At 35.0% G+C, this 16,020-nt stretch overlaps 1 protein-coding gene across 2 annotated transcripts; it reads left to right on the forward strand.

Moving 5' to 3' along the window:
• The first annotated feature begins 1,008 nt into the window (after positions 1-1,008).
• On the forward strand, positions 1,009-8,423 carry LOC110457106. 2 transcript variants are annotated; one of them, XM_021508208.1, is made up of 6 exons: positions 1,009-1,396; positions 3,489-4,693; positions 5,511-5,687; positions 6,315-6,506; positions 7,428-7,549; positions 8,093-8,423. In XM_021508208.1, exons 2-6 carry the CDS (start codon positions 4,409-4,411, stop codon positions 8,343-8,345), a joined length of 1,029 nt encoding a protein of 342 aa, XP_021363883.1. In that variant the 5' UTR covers positions 1,009-1,396; positions 3,489-4,408; the 3' UTR covers positions 8,346-8,423. The 2 variants fall into 2 exon arrangements, with proteins under 2 accessions (XP_021363883.1, XP_021363884.1); XM_021508209.1 differs by lacking the exon at positions 1,009-1,396 and having other exon boundaries at positions 3,433-4,693.
• The last annotated feature ends 7,597 nt before the right edge of the window (positions 8,424-16,020 follow it).

The following is a 16,020-nucleotide window of genomic DNA, read 5'->3' on the forward strand; positions in this document are numbered from 1 at the left end:
GTAATACCAGTGTATTCCATCCGTGGTCATACCGGTGTATTCAATCCGTGGTCATACCAGTGTATTACATCCGTGGTCATACCAGTGTATTCTATCCGTGGTCATACCAGTGTATTCCGTCCGTGGTCATACCAGTGTATTCCATCCGTAGTAATACCAGTGTATTCCATCCGTGGTCATACAAGTGTATTCCATCTGTGGTCATACCAGTGTATTCCATCCGTTGTCATACCAGTGTATTCCATCCGTGCTCATACCAGTGTATTCCATCTGTGGTCATACCAGTGTATTCCATACGTGGTCATACCAGTGTATTCCATCCGTAGTAATACCAGTGTATTCCATCCGTGGTCTTACCAGTGTTTTCCATCCGTGGTCATACCAGTGTATTCAATCCGTGGTCATACCAGTGTACGGCATTTGTTGTAGGATCATCCGTTACCTCAAACGAAAAAAAAGATGATAACAATTTGATGACTGTATATCAAAAACAAATTAACTATGGCAATAGCTAGGTGACACTGTTTGTTGAAAATATTTTTATCGAAAAGTGACACCTTTTTTATGCACACACAAAGGCTTGCATATAACAACAACCAATACAATAACAACCATTTTCATGCACTCTTTATGTGTTCGGGTGGTGACTTTAATAGGAAACCGTCAGAAAATGCTTCAAATTTCCATAATATTTCAACTACATGTAATCATAAAGTTTAAAATGCTTTTAGCGCACGAGACTAGCCAGATCACCAGAATGAGAAACTGTTTCGTATTGTGTAAAATAAATATCTCGTATCCTTTGCAGTCCCTTTTTACATTCAAACAGCTGTGCTATTTCTTAACCGTATCTTTAAAACCTAGCACCCCTATTAAGATAATCCTCGATATTCCACGGTGTATGTGCTCTCTGCACCCCTGACATAGGTCTTAGCAAAACTGAAGGCACGCTGTTAGCTATTCGGGTGGTGTCAGGTTCGTCGAGAATGTATTTAGGCCAACCTCATATACCCGACCGAAGGGGAATTCCTAAACGTCATCGGTGTGTTTTAATTGTGTGTGACTGTCATCAGCAGGAAAGTTTACAGTTTACTGATCGAGCTTAGAATCAGATTATATTATCAGACATATTGGTAACTGATATTAAATAAGGTTTCATGATTCTTGCAATGATATGGCGTATTTGAAAATAGAAATTATATTGGAAGTAATGATATTCGCTGCTGTATATATGAATATATATATACCAACACCCATTAGTTCGGTGCACTATATTTTACCTGTGTCTTATACTTTGACTGAAAGGAATTACCTTTGTGTGAAAAGTGTTTAAAAGCAATCCTCAGACGAACACGACACGATCACTGTGTGTTGTGTTCATTACTGTCACAAGCAGGTAAGTTAACAGTTTATTTATCGACCTGAGATCAAAGGTTATTTTCAGATATATTAGTAACTGATATCGTAACCCATATGGTGCACCCCGGTGCGCTATTCAACCCCAAAAACAACAGATCATCAAACAACATTAGATATTTATTTTATGATATTTATATATATATTTGAGAGTCAAAACTTAATTTAAAATGAAAACAAATGTCTGGTTTATATTGCAAAAACATTAAACGATATTATTTAGTCTGTACAGCAAGCTACGTTCACCTTATTTTATGATATTTGTGTATTTATTTGAGAGTCAAAACTTAATTTAAAATGAAAGCAAATGTCTGGTTTATATTGCAAAAACGTTAAACGATATTATCTAGTCTGTACAGCAAACTATGTTAACCCAATGGAAATACATTGGAGCTTAAAATAGAACCAATGCCATAATGAGTAATGCTTCATTTTTTACCCTCGTCATGTTACATATTGCAACCCAAATAGAAATGACACGAGTCCTCGCAACTGCCACCCGAAACGAAGTTTATCTTACCACACTGGGATCAGAAATAGCTCATAACATAGCAACAAGTTACTGGGTATTATGGAAACAGGTCGTTCATCTGAAGGTATATTCGGACCTATCTCGTATAGAGTTTGCATGTGTAAAAACTCGTTATGAAAAATACCTATATCAAGAATTTGTCCTTTACAACATTACAGTGATATATAAACCACTCACTACATTTCTGACGTTTTCCCCTTTCCGCTCCCTGCGGATCGGGGTGGTTTATTCCTTGTCTTCTATTTGGGGACATTGAAGAAATTAAGAAAAGACCTGCTATATCCCAATACATGTGTATCGTAAAAGGCGACTGATGTTGGGCCCCCTGCTCAATCTTGGGCTTTTCGTCGTGTCGTTTGCGTAGGGGAAATGGAAGAGACGAACATGTATCTGCCGTCTCCATTGCAAAACTTGGGATTTTTGTCGTTTCCTGTCTTCTGTTTTCTTTTTTATCTACTTTCTGCTAAACCACAAACAAATCCCCCTTTCCGACACATAAAACATAATGTCAGAGTCTAAGTCATATGACTTTTGGTTTATCTCTGTCTATAAATGCACATTGTGTAAACCTGTGCAAATTTAATTAAAATAATACTAAATTATGTATGTATGACTGTCCTGTTAAAACATACATAGTTTTAACCTTCAAAATATCTGTAGGAGCTAATAATTCCCCTGTAGCTTGAGGATTGAGACAAAAATACATCTGATGTTATCCACTACATGGTCGTAAAAGAGGACTTAAGTGGGATTCTCTTGTAGAGTGTTGGATGGAGTTTATGTCCTCTACTAAGGAACACAAAAGCGACCAAAATAAATCTGCTAAATCAATTGCAATTTTTAGGATCTTTATGTTATTCTCTCTTCTTCTTACCATTTGTTTGTTTGGCAATATCTCACTTTCGGCTATAATGTTGAAAGTTCGCCCAGGTGATGAAGGCAATGGGTTCTATCCCGGCGTCGGGACATACCTAATATGGTAGCTGATGTTCCCTGTCTGTTTTGGCACAATTTCTCACCCGACACGAGGGTGAGGAATCGTGTCGGGGTGAGAAATCGTACCGTATCAACGTTTACACTCAGCATGGTCTTTAAACGCGACATCACTATAGAATCGGCATCAGATCCTTGCTATCGCAAGGATGCAAAAGAACCAACATACCCTGCCTCCAGCAAACACACACACATGCACGCATTCACTATTCACATGAAAGCATGTTTTTAAATGATCTTAGCTGTTAGGACTTTATACCCTATTCAAAACCCAATGCCGCGAGGAAGAGATACTTACCAAAAATACAACAGAGGGGAGGAATATACTTACCAAAACTCCAATGAAGGGAAGGGGGTACATACCAAAAATACAATGAAGGGAAGGGGATACGTCATCGCGATTTAACTAAGTATTCCTCCCAAATAAGAGCGTAACTAATCTCTTGCTTTCCTGCACCTCGTCGTGTCTTTTTTTTTTTTTAGAAAACACCATCCATTCTTATGTCTTTCACATTCGCACTTAAAGTTATTTTGTTTTTCATTGCAGATTTTACGAGGTTTACAAAATATCTATACGGAGCGATTAGAAAAATTAAAGTACGCTATCCAATCTTCTACAATTCACCTAACCTCCTCAAAAAGATATGAATGCTACTGAAAAATAAATCCGAGGCTATAAAATGAATGTTTTTAACCGTTTCAAGAAACGTCTGTTCAATAAGAACAGGATGAAAAAAACGAACAAATTAGATCAAGATGTGACGTGTTCTCCAAGCAATGCAGACAATGAACACCTCACAGCTGATGAAAATGTTTCTACGGGCAATACCACAGAATACAACGATTTGTCAAGCAGCAACAAAGAATATAACATCAACGTATTGCCAGATGAAACTGAAGCTAAACAACTCACCACTAAGCGTAACATCAATGCTTGGTCTAAAGTCAATAATGATCCTGGACATTATAAGAACATTTTGTCAAAGGAAGAGGTCAAAAGAATCGAGGCTTTGATGCTTGATCTTAATTCCTATACCAGAAGTGATGGCACTGAAAACAGATTATGCCTCAAAGAAACGAACATCAATACCTTGAGTGCAAACAAACACATTTGCGAAAATGCCGAAAGGGAATTGAACACAATATGTGTTCATGCACCGCACCAATGGCAGTTACAGGCTGTAATCACCGAAAAGGGCGGCTTCTTCCAAACAAAACACTCTGACGTCAGACTCACGTTTCAACAAAACTCAGTTGATATAAATACAACTATTTCAGGGTCAGTTTTACTTGACATTCCGTTTCTCAGAAGTAAATTTGAACTACAAAAAACAGACATTATAGTGGCACCCACCGTTGAATACCATTTGCATGAAGTAACACACCTAAAGTTGCATGCTTGTTTAGAACTACCCCATTGTATAGGCAGTCGAAACGTACACAAAATGCAAGTATCGTGGTGTGTAAATGTGCGTGGAAAGGTCACAAAAAACTCAAATTTCATTTATTGAAAAACCAGCACAGGAAACCCAGCGGATTCCGGATATTTACTGGACAAAGGGCACGAGAAGGAATACAATAAACGTATTTGCTAAGCATTTCTGTGTTATTCTGTGTACTGCGTGCGAAGAAGATGTCGAGTTCAATATTCGAGCATTGCTATTTCACAAATTTGACAATATTAACCCATTGACCCTCAGGCTCCACCTTCACCTGGGCGGACCCCTGTCAAAGATAAGAGACTTCGAACAGGTATTGTTGTCAACAATTGTCAGATATATTGTGATTAAAAGATTGATAATATCATTTATTTATGGGAATATGATACAAATATGTAGGTTTTAATATAATGGATTGTACATCGCTGAATAGTCACAAAGAAACGTTTTTGTTATTATTATTACAACGGCTGATTCAAAAGATGTTAATTCGTAAAGATTCTAAAACAGCTTACTTAAGGATCCCTGTACCATTACCAAAAACTAATTATTGATTTTAAAAAATCCCGGCATGAATATACCTTTGATAAATTATTTCTGAAAAGAAGCATACCTTGCAGGACATTTATGACAGAAAAAATAAAGATGAAGCAAATACCAACAATGTTCTGAATGTAAAAATATCACGGAGCAAGTCTAGCATTCGAACTCAGGACCTCAGTTCATTGTGCTGTCCTTCCCAGCAACTGAGCTTCCTGGTCAACGAAAGTATAAAAGCCCAGTTGCGCTACATCCAAACGAAACTTAGGAGATGTTACTATATGTACGAGAAACTAAAGTGAAATGGTCTAGTATTTTGCCTGCAGTGGCAGAGGGATTCATACGTAAATAATCCCAAGATAATTGACATCAAGTAGATAGATCCATGTCAATATGGATAGAAAAACGGAAACTGCGTCAGCAAAATAGAAGGATATAGTTAACCTGCATATAAAACGAATACATATTAAAGTTTAGCCAATCTTATTTAATTTAAGTACATTAATGCATAAAATGTTTCAAATTTCTATGAGTTTCGTCATTCATTTTTTATGATGAATATTGAATAAGAAGATGTTTCAATGATTTAGGCAACGATTGAAAAGATGAAGAGGGAAAACCTGATTTTCATCGAAGAAACAGACCTCAATCTTATCCCAAGATTTCAAGGTACCCTCAGATTTCGCTTGGAATTGCTAGAAATCGCCTATGGAAAATGGGAGCATGTGAAGCGAGAAAGCACGAATCTTGTCTATGAAAGCCAACAGGTAAAGTAGAAGTCATTACATGTCGGAGTATGTAACTTATATTCTAAAATTAGATAGATTTGTATATACATCACATGCTTTGAATAAGTTATTCTGATTTTCGTCGTCCCGCGGAAATGTCCATGTGGCAAATAAGCTCAAACGGAGCATTTTCTTCCCTAATTTTAATCTTGTATTTAAAGGGTCAATTACTAAAGCAATTGTTAATCCCCGTTGATGTAGAAAGATCATATTTCCGTTGGTTTCTGGCCCGGGGGATTTAATCGGTTTGACCTCAAGGAAGGTTAATAATAAATGTGTAATTGTGTATCCTTTGTGTTATATACATTGTGTAAGTAGATAATGTGTACTTGTGTACTACCTTAATGTATCCTTTGTGTTATATACATTGTGTAAGTAGATAATGTGTAATTGTGTACTACCTTAATGTATCCTTTGTGTTATATACATTGTGTAAGTAGATACTGTGTACTTGTTTGATTGTTTGTTTATTTGGGATTTAACATCCTCGCAACAGCAAGGGTCATATGAGGAAAAATGGTCGAAAATGTAGCAAGGCCCAAGTTGGCACCCGTCCTTTATCATTAGGTTGAATGTGATATATACAAATGGGCATTGTTTGTACAGAACTTTGATGTCAGACGCTTAGCCAAGTGTGGCAATGAACACGTCATAAATGATGGGGTGAAATTGTTGCTAAAACGTGTGACGGTTTCGACGAACACCTGCTGTTTCTGCACTGACATCATACATGTTGGCAATGCTGAAAGCGAGGCTACGGCAACGACGACGATGCATGCAGTATTACCGGTGCCAGAAGTAAGGATAGTTAGAAAAGCTTTTGGATTTGGATTTGATATCCGCCTTTTTTATTTGCAAACCTTTGTTTCAACAGTCATTACCGAAACACATTTATTTCCCTTATGAGGGCAGGATTTTACAACACAACCTTTTTCATGATAACTGAATTATTTTCAGAACATACCATGCAATCGTTCCCCAATCCATGCTTTATATTCGTAAAAAGACACATGAAAATAATTATAGTATTAATGTTGAAAAATCATATCGATTTAGCAATTATTGTTGAAAATGGTTTTATCTTGCAGTTTAATCTACACACGCATCTAAATAAGTAATAAAACAGCTAAAAACGATCTGTCTTATAGACCTTATGACATTTTTAAGTATACAAACTGAAAAAGTCGATTAAAGACCTGCCTAATTTTAAACTTTTGCCATCAGACCTGACGTTTCCATGTGTCAAACAGCCTCCTATTGGTAGATTTTTCATGACCCCTACTCTCCTCTTCGTGAGCTTTTACAAAGGAATAACATAAAATGTTTGCATATCAGACGCATGTGTATATTGTATTTGGAATATTGACGTGTGTATTCAGTGTCTATCAAAATGAACACAAAAATAATAACCATATACATATCTATCAAGATGGTATTATATTGAAAGTGGGTTTATCAGATTATTTTTTGTCATGAAAGCTTGTCTTTAGTATTTGAATCATCACTGACGTGTTAGCCTTTCGGTTAACAATAGTTTGCTGTTGATGATAAAAGGTAATCTTACTAAAATATAATTGCTTTTACTTGACAATTTATTATGTAAATTCTCAGCATATATTTGTCGTAGGCGATCCTTTATTCATATTATGTTGCATTGTGGGGAGGACTGTTGAAGGTCTCAATTGTTTAATCAATGAGATATGTTTAAACTCTGTACAGGACCGTCCGGAGCGGAGAATCATAGAGCGTCTGAGGGTCGGATTACATGGACAAGACATCTCCAGATCCAAAGAACTGTTCGAGACGTTCGGGATGCCATTCCATGAAGAAAGTGCTACTCGGTAAGACAAAGTACTAGGGGCGTTCAGGGTCATATCCGACCTCATTAGGGATTTAGAATTAGTTGTTATACTCAAAACAACCATATTGTGGCTATTTCTGCATAGCAAAGCAATTTTGTTGCTTTTGTATCAGGAAAGAGAATACTGTACTTCCACCGGGGATCCAATCCTCGATCTCAAGGTTCCTAGTCGGACGCTCTACCACTAAGCTAAAGGGAATTCCCTCTAGCTCATCTGTCAAACTACTCACCCATTTTTAAAATGCGTTCGCCCTCGAACACCACAACCCAGCCTGGGTTCTAACTCCCTGTATATGTATATGAATAAGGTCCATCCATTCCCACGTTTCTTTGGTCTATGCTCCTGTTTCCTTGTGTCGATTTTGAGCTTTGATTTTGTCTGTGTGTGTTGACTGTAGTATATATACATTTCATAAAAGGTAATCCCACACCAAGTAGTGTTTCAGATAACTTAGCTACTTCTACGCATCATTATCATTGCTTGGTTTTAATCAGTTCTGTTTTAAATGTTTCTTATTGACAGAGAGGAATACTGGCAGGGAGAACTCGGCGAATTGCTGAGGAATCGGGGCTTGGTAAACTTCCTTTCTGAACTGGAAATATTTCTATTAAGGCGTGGGGAGACAGAACTCCTTAGGGAAATCAGAACATATTGGCCGCGCCACGACTATGGGAATGCTCTCGTCAATTACACGGCGTCTGGACTTATAAACGATTCAAATTTGCCATTCATACAACCACCTAATGATATCTACAGCCAGGCAATGCCAAACTAAATGGAAGGATCACAATAAAAAAAAGTCGTTCTGTTGTGATCACGAATAAATCAGGCGCATACATTAATAGAATCCATCCCTGATGTGAGGTATGGATAAGGTTATTCAAACCCAAGTTCAATATTTTATCCCGAGGGTTTGCATCACCTTATCCTTACCTCACATCGGGGATGAATTATATTTCTTGCTTATTACCCAGAACCCGTAAAAACAGCTGCTCTTCTAGTAAAGTTGTAAACTGTACGCACATTTCTCATTTGCATATGAAGCCCGGATGGCAATTGTTAGTAACGTCAATGGCCCTGACTGACCCCAAAACGATTCAATACGAAGTCTTTTTTTCTGAGTGAGTGTTGTTTTTTGTATATATATATATGAATTTCAAAAATGTAAAGATACGGAATCAACATTAGTTAGTAAATAATTCAAATACTAAGACATTCCAACAGATAATTTTGATGTCATCTCTGAAACCAAGTAAAGATACCACAGCTAGTTTGCTGTTAGATCATATGTAGAATTCTAAATAATAACGGAGACTTTATGGTGTTGTTAATGTCATTTACTAATGACGTATCAATCAAGGTCAATCTTGATCAAATATCACAATACTTAAAGAGTTTCTCAATACTATAAATGTTGATCATTACATATGACTTTAACTGCAAAGATGAGGTAAAAAGTCTTACTTTTGATATATGGCAATAATGACCAGATTTAACAAACGTAAAGACATAGAGTTACAAATAAGTGACCCAGTGTAATTAATCGCGCTAACATTTTTTGATATAATATATTTTATTTTTGCATTTATGTGATTTAAAGAATCATATATCGTATTGAATGCAATTGTTTTTTCCACCCGAAAGGTCATAGTTGTATGAAATCAGAAATCAATTCTGTAGAGAATTATAACCTCAAAATATGAACATTAATTATATTTTTTCCCGGTTAACTAATGATATTCATTATAAATGGCACGCGGGAACAGAAATAGACATGGCTTTTTAGAATAAAATATTAGTGTATTCGTCTTTATCACATACGTATTACGACCATTAATTTGTTAATTACTTCATGTTATGTAAGACTAATAGAATGTCTTATCCCCTTAGGGCAAGATAGGGGAATACCAACGCGATGGGGGGAATTCTTAAGTTGCCAAACACCAGGCTTTGCCGAGTTTTGGCAACTTAAAATCCTTCCCCTAGTGTTGAAATACCCTATCTCACCTCAAGGGGACGAATGATTCTTTTTCTCTTACCGTATTTTGTATCATATACATAATGTAATGGTAACGTTACATGCGTTATAAGGTTGACGTCACGTTGATGGATTGTTGACATGACGACATTATATCGTCATACCATTGTTATGAATAGGGGAATCTTTCGTCTCAACCCTAGGGTGAGACATCATTTTCTCTCATATCCGGTCATTTAAGATTATACTACTCTTTAATGCCCAGGGGTGTAGGATAGGGAAATTCTACACGAGGGATTTTCAAATCAGGTAATACCCGGTAGCCAGTCTGGACACATTTTAATGGTTTCTGAGCTTATTCTGGTAGTTGGAATGGGAGAAAAATACTCTTTCATGCCGAAGGGTGTAGGATAGGGAAATTCAACCCTCAGGATTTCAAATTTGGAAAAACCATCGGCAAAGCCTCGTGTTTGGCAACTTAAGAATCTTCCCCCTCGGGTTGAGATTCCCCTATGGTGAGAGATTCCATTTGCACCTGTCGAGTATAAGAGAAAGAAAAAGTCCATAATTTGTGTTCGTAACAAGATATGTCGAAATAACATTTCTGTAATTATTATGTAGATGAAACAATATTTGTCAAGTGAGTTTATCGGGATATTAATTATCTTTATAATCATATATTTCAGTTGGTTCCTTTCAGAAAGTTCTAGATGAGTAGAAAGTCAAAGGTGCTATTGGATAAATATTGAAACTTATTTTTTTCATTTTTATTGTATAGGTCTTAAATACAAAAACAACAACCGGTCAACAGGCAAAGCCTTCAAATTCCATCTCCGTTAAATATAAACAGTGCATACATATATGGATAGAACTATACAGCCTTATATGAAATATATAAGTATTAACGTGAAATTGTATCACGTAACTTACCCATTTTACTGCCATGCGGCCATGTCATAAATAAGGTATTGCACATGTGTAATAAAACCTTAAGGTGCTACGATAAGTCAAACCCATGAGAACATATTCCTACGCCACTACAGGTACTACTTCTATTTACTATACCACATGATACATTTACTGTTATTTTAAATAAATTTGAAATGTTTATTTTGTCATATCATTTTTCACTGCATGTACAACTGTTCAGTATTAATTGGTGTTTTTTTTAATCTTGAACTACTTTGCACTGTGCGGACCGACAAAACTATGATCGGAGTACTTGGGTTTTTACCCAATGGAGTCAGCTGATAATAGACAATTGTGTTTGATATTGTTTTCAAATTATGAATGTTATGTAATAAATTTAATCTTTGTGTCATTGTGCACAAATTATTGAACGAGTTTAATAAATTTAATATGACATTAATAATAATAAAAACAATATTTATTCAGCTAAAAGCCAAATAATACACGTATATCACATTTTGCAGATTGGACATAAATATATATATATTATCACAGATGTAATTTATAAGTTAGTTATGCCATAAAACAAGTAACCAGTCAGGTGTTAAAAATGGATTGGATTAGATTAATTTAGGCCCAATGGGGTCCCTTAGATCTAAACAAGTTAATTCAATTCATAAAATAGTTACATAATTATATAGTATATATTGATGACTTGGTAAGACTCCAAGACAGTTCTTTAATAAAAATAGATACAACATGTAACATGTGCCATAGGCTATAATCAATAAAGTAATGCTGGTAATTGAATGATATAAGATATGAAGTAATTAACCATATATTGGTATTCGAACATTTAAAGATGTAAAGTATTAACTGAAAAAGTTACTTGCCAAAGGGCTGGTGGTTGGGCCAATCTCTACCGACCAAACTCTCAGACATTAACGTACAGTAATTGATTGGCATGTACCGGTATATAACTTAAACTAATAAAATAATTTGAAATAAATCAGATAGTAACAAGTGTATCCCGTTTGGAATAGTTAAAATCTGATACAAAGGATACATTTAAACCAATTGAATTTTATCAAAATCTGTTTGCTTCTTGCATAAGAGGGCTGTTGGTGGTTGGGCCAGTCCCTACCGACCAAACTCTCTTACTGCATAAAGTAATAGTAATTGACATGATGACACAACATAAAAAAAAAGGAATGTAAATAGGATTTAAGTCAAAAGTATAATGCCTGTGAATAATTCAATTGACAAATTTTAACAAGTTTTAATTAATTTAATTGCTACTTGCAGAAGAGGGCTGGTGGTTGGGACAATCCCTACCGACCAAACTCTCAGACTGCATATAAAGTAACAATATATTATAATTAAATCTTACTATGTGAACGTGAAAACGTATACACATAATTTCATTCATACTGATAAATTACGGACTAGCGGGGTTAAGGGTCATTTCCAGCCTCAACAGGGATTTAGAATGTGTTGTTACATTCGCAATCTTAGATAAATAAAGTACGCAAATATACAATTTGTTATTCATTCAACAAAGATAGATAACCCGCATTTGTCATAAGAAATTGCGTGAATAACGTCTATTGTGTTCTATTTGCGTTGAAAATCTGCCATTTTGAAGCAAATTAACTAAACACTTTTCAATTTTTGAAAGCCTCCGCATGCACCAACCAAGTAAATATCTGGTGTGCTTATGATGTGGCATCTACGTAAGAGCGATGAAAAGCATCTACTCCAGGCAAGATAGCTCCAATGAAACAATATGACGTTTAAAAAAGAAATTGGTAAATAAAGTAAAGTTGAAATTCTATTTCTTTTAATGAGGCCGTAAATGACCTACAATGCCCAAACAAAATATGTGCATTATTTGATAATTTCCATTGATATAATCCTGTGTTTATTTTAAATTGGTGATACTCTACAATACATATGTTCCTAAATTTGTAATTTATTTACTAGTAAATGTTTATTAATCATGAAAGAAGCTGTGTTGAGTTAAACTTTGTTACTCATTTGAAATAAAATTGTTTATTGTTTTTGGTATTGTTATCTGTATGATTGTTTTCATACCATTAAGAATATTATTTACGGCATGACAAACTGAAATGCAAAACAATGCACTACCTGGCAACACTGAGCAACAGCGGCATGCGACGAATCGACATTCCATAGGAACAAGCTATGACGTCATGTGACGTCGTGCATTTCTGTTATTTGTTAGAATTGGAGGTATGTACAACATTAAAATTTAGTAATAGATACAGCATGCCAAAAATGAATTACATTGCATCATACAGATGTTTCGTCCTTCTTGGACTCGTCGGTGAGGCTAGGGGCCAAAAGGTTGGAAATCCAAATAGTGGCCTAAAAAGCTATAGAGTTCCAGTGGCTGACATGCTGAAAGATATATAAGATATAATAAGATATATTTTTATGAATTGGCTTGCTATACTCGTGAGTCGTTAATTTTTTAATTTCCATAACAGACACTCACATTAAAACTCGCTTTCTTTTAAAATATCGATAATTAATCATGTTATTAGTTTGATTTGGATTACCATGATAGCCGGATAGATCATTTACGGAACCTACAATAAACGCCAGACACCCTTGAGTGTCCACGGAGCGATAAGCTCAGATTATTTCTCTTATTCTTGTTCGTATATAACAGAAGTGTCCGGGGTAAGACAGGGATGTAAATTTCTATCTAACAACACATTCCACTTGCGTGACGTCACAACTGGTAACACTTAATGGCGTGGCCACACGAAATCGGGAACATTTAGACACCGCGCGATGCAGAAATTGCGGCGCTGTGGTTTCTGACCTAATTCTGGCGATTGGAATGAGATAAAAATACTCTTTTCGTGGCAAAGGGTGTAGGACTTACAATATTCAGTGTTACAAGTATAGGCCTATTCATTGAATCAATATTAATTTAGCAAAACTGTCACTGCCCAACACGTTCACGTTACTTGCAGCTGCAAACGGAACAAGATCAAAATGGACACACATACGATATATGCAAAACTTGTTGTCAAGTAATACTTAGTATACTTTATAAGAAAAACTAACAATATTTACTTTCTTTTCCCTTTATTTCAACCTTGCATAAAATAATGTAACTTGCATACAAAAACAAGTATGTAATGTAAGAATAAAATATCGATCTATATATAAATCTATTAATCACTGAATCTAGTCTAGACCAGCACCAGTCACAGTTCATGGAGGTTTGGAATGGCAAAGACTATTTACCAAAAATACCACAAAATAGTCAATGCAGCAGAAATAGTCTTTAATTTATCTTTTCAATGTTCAATTAGTTTAACAAACTTTCATGTATGGTGGTGTGTTTTGGTTCTTTTTGTGTGTATTAATAATTCCCTAAACACAGATACTTTGCCATAACAAATTAAAAATAAAAACAAACTATCACATTTGTCAACACAACAAATCTTGTCATGGACGGAACGACATAAACTTGACATCACAAACACACACAAAAAGTCAAACAAATGAGAAAAAAATCCGGAAATAGATTTAAAATAGTCAATAAATTACATTAACACTAAAAGAATTTAACAGCATGAACATTTTAAATCAGCTTCTGGTGTCCATTAATTTATCAGCAAGTTCTGATCGAGTAGTAAGTAACATTAACTCCTTCAATCACCCCTGAAGACACCTTTGAACTACTCCTATTCAAAGGTTGGAATAGTTCATTATGGAATTTCAGTGGTGGATGAGTTAAAACAGACAATAGAAGGTTATGTTGAGAAAATGTTTATTCCATTGTCGACAGTTTTATTTCAAGCTTGAATAATCTTGCAGCAGCTAATTAGAATTTTAGGGTCGGAAGACAACATAAAATTAGAGGTAAAGGTGTTTGGTTAGAAGGTTTCTGGTTGAAACAATTAATGTCATATCTGGTAAAACACCACATCCCACACCAAGACAGCAATCTATAAAGGATTCAAAATAATAAGTATTCTCCTCCAAGATATGTGTACAGAAATCCCGAGTCATATTACAATCACCGTTAATAGAGGTAGTGGAAGGATTTCTTGTTGTGAAGTATACTGCAAACTACTAATACAATAAGCATAAAAACGTGTTGACAGATGGCTAACAGTGTGTATTGGAAACATGGATCGTAACCATGGTATTAATGACAAAACCATATACAGTACAATGTTGTATCTATATATTCCTGACTATTTCCAATTATTTTGAGATCAGTAGCAATGAAACTATAGGGTGACTTGACTTTTTCTGTTTATAAGACAAAGAAAATTATCGTATCGATTTTGATAAGCATTAAGTATTTCTTAATAACCTGTGATATAGTACCCAAATGAACTTCTGAAACAAGTTAGGACTTTGGTTATTGTCAAAATACCCTGACAGCAAGAACATTTTTGACGTACGATTACCAGGTATTGTCGAGTGGCACTTTGGATAACACACTCGCCTCCACCAAGGCGGCTGGGGTTTAATTCCCTGATCAGATGTGAACATTGTATTTTTTTTTTATACATTACGTAAAAACTTAATTATATGCAAATTACTTGCAATCCAGACAACATTAGGCTAAACAGCCCTTGGCTACAAAAAGTACAATAAATAAAAAACCCAGTAAAATTGTAAAATGCATCAGACTGCAAATTAATTTTGACATTTCACATCCATTTAAGAATTCTACAATCACCTTCAGCCACAATAAACAAAAGTTCAATTATATTCACAAAAATAGTATATATTTCCTACTTTAAATAAATCAATGAACAAAATTTCTTTAGCATTTACATAGTAAGATAAAAACCCTGGACCAGAAAAAAAGTAAGGAAAAATAATAACAAATAAATTATAAACAAAAATTCCACTGTGAGCACAGGTAGTTTAAGCTTCTATAACAGAACACATTCCAAGAATAAAAATGGGGGAAAATATTCAAAGCTGCAGTGATGCTTCATTGTAGTAAGAAATTCACATACAGACTTGGACATTGGAAAAGAACCATGAAAAACGGACTGAAAGCAACTTTAAGCGAATTAATTATATTTTACTTAGGTCATTAATTCTTTCACCACTGTAGACCATAATGGACTCATCCATATCATACATGGTAGAGTCTATTAAAGTTACAGGGGTGAAAGGGTTAAATACATTTATGTACGTTCTAAGTGCACTTATAAAAGGGGAATAATTACCTTCAGTTGAAATATTTGGTTCATTACTGTAATACAATAGTTCCTTTCTAAAGATATGTTTAACTATATATATGGTTTATAGTATGATAGAATAACATTGAAAAAAAGGGGCAGCGCTGTCGTATAACGAAAGACTAATGAAATAGTGAGTGGGCTAAAAGAATAGTTTGAAAATGTTTGAGGAAAATATAAAGACAGGAGCAATATTTGTATTACTTTGAGCAAACAAATCAGATATCATAAATACGTACTTTCAGTGCAATTTCTCAATATTTTAAATAAATTTAACAACTTAATATATGTTAGTACCCTCTACACGATATATG

The sequence above is a fragment of the Mizuhopecten yessoensis genome, unplaced genomic scaffold (genome assembly GCF_002113885.1).
Source record: "Mizuhopecten yessoensis strain PY_sf001 unplaced genomic scaffold, ASM211388v2 scaffold9023, whole genome shotgun sequence".
Classification (NCBI taxonomy): domain Eukaryota; kingdom Metazoa; phylum Mollusca; class Bivalvia; order Pectinida; family Pectinidae; genus Mizuhopecten; species Mizuhopecten yessoensis.

What these genes read in the sequence shown, in the direction of transcription:
- LOC110457106 (XM_021508208.1), top strand. Translation starts at nt 4,409, where the DNA reads ATGTGCGTGGAAAGGTCACAAAAAACTCAAATTTCATTTATTGAAAAA. An exon ending in CAGTATTACCGGTGCCAGAA is followed by an intron (nt 6,507 to 7,427) that starts GTAAGGATAGTT and finishes AACTCTGTACAG; the next exon opens with GACCGTCCGGAGCGGAGAAT. An exon ending in CATGAAGAAAGTGCTACTCG is followed by an intron (nt 7,550 to 8,092) that starts GTAAGACAAAGT and finishes TCTTATTGACAG; the next exon opens with AGAGGAATACTGGCAGGGAG.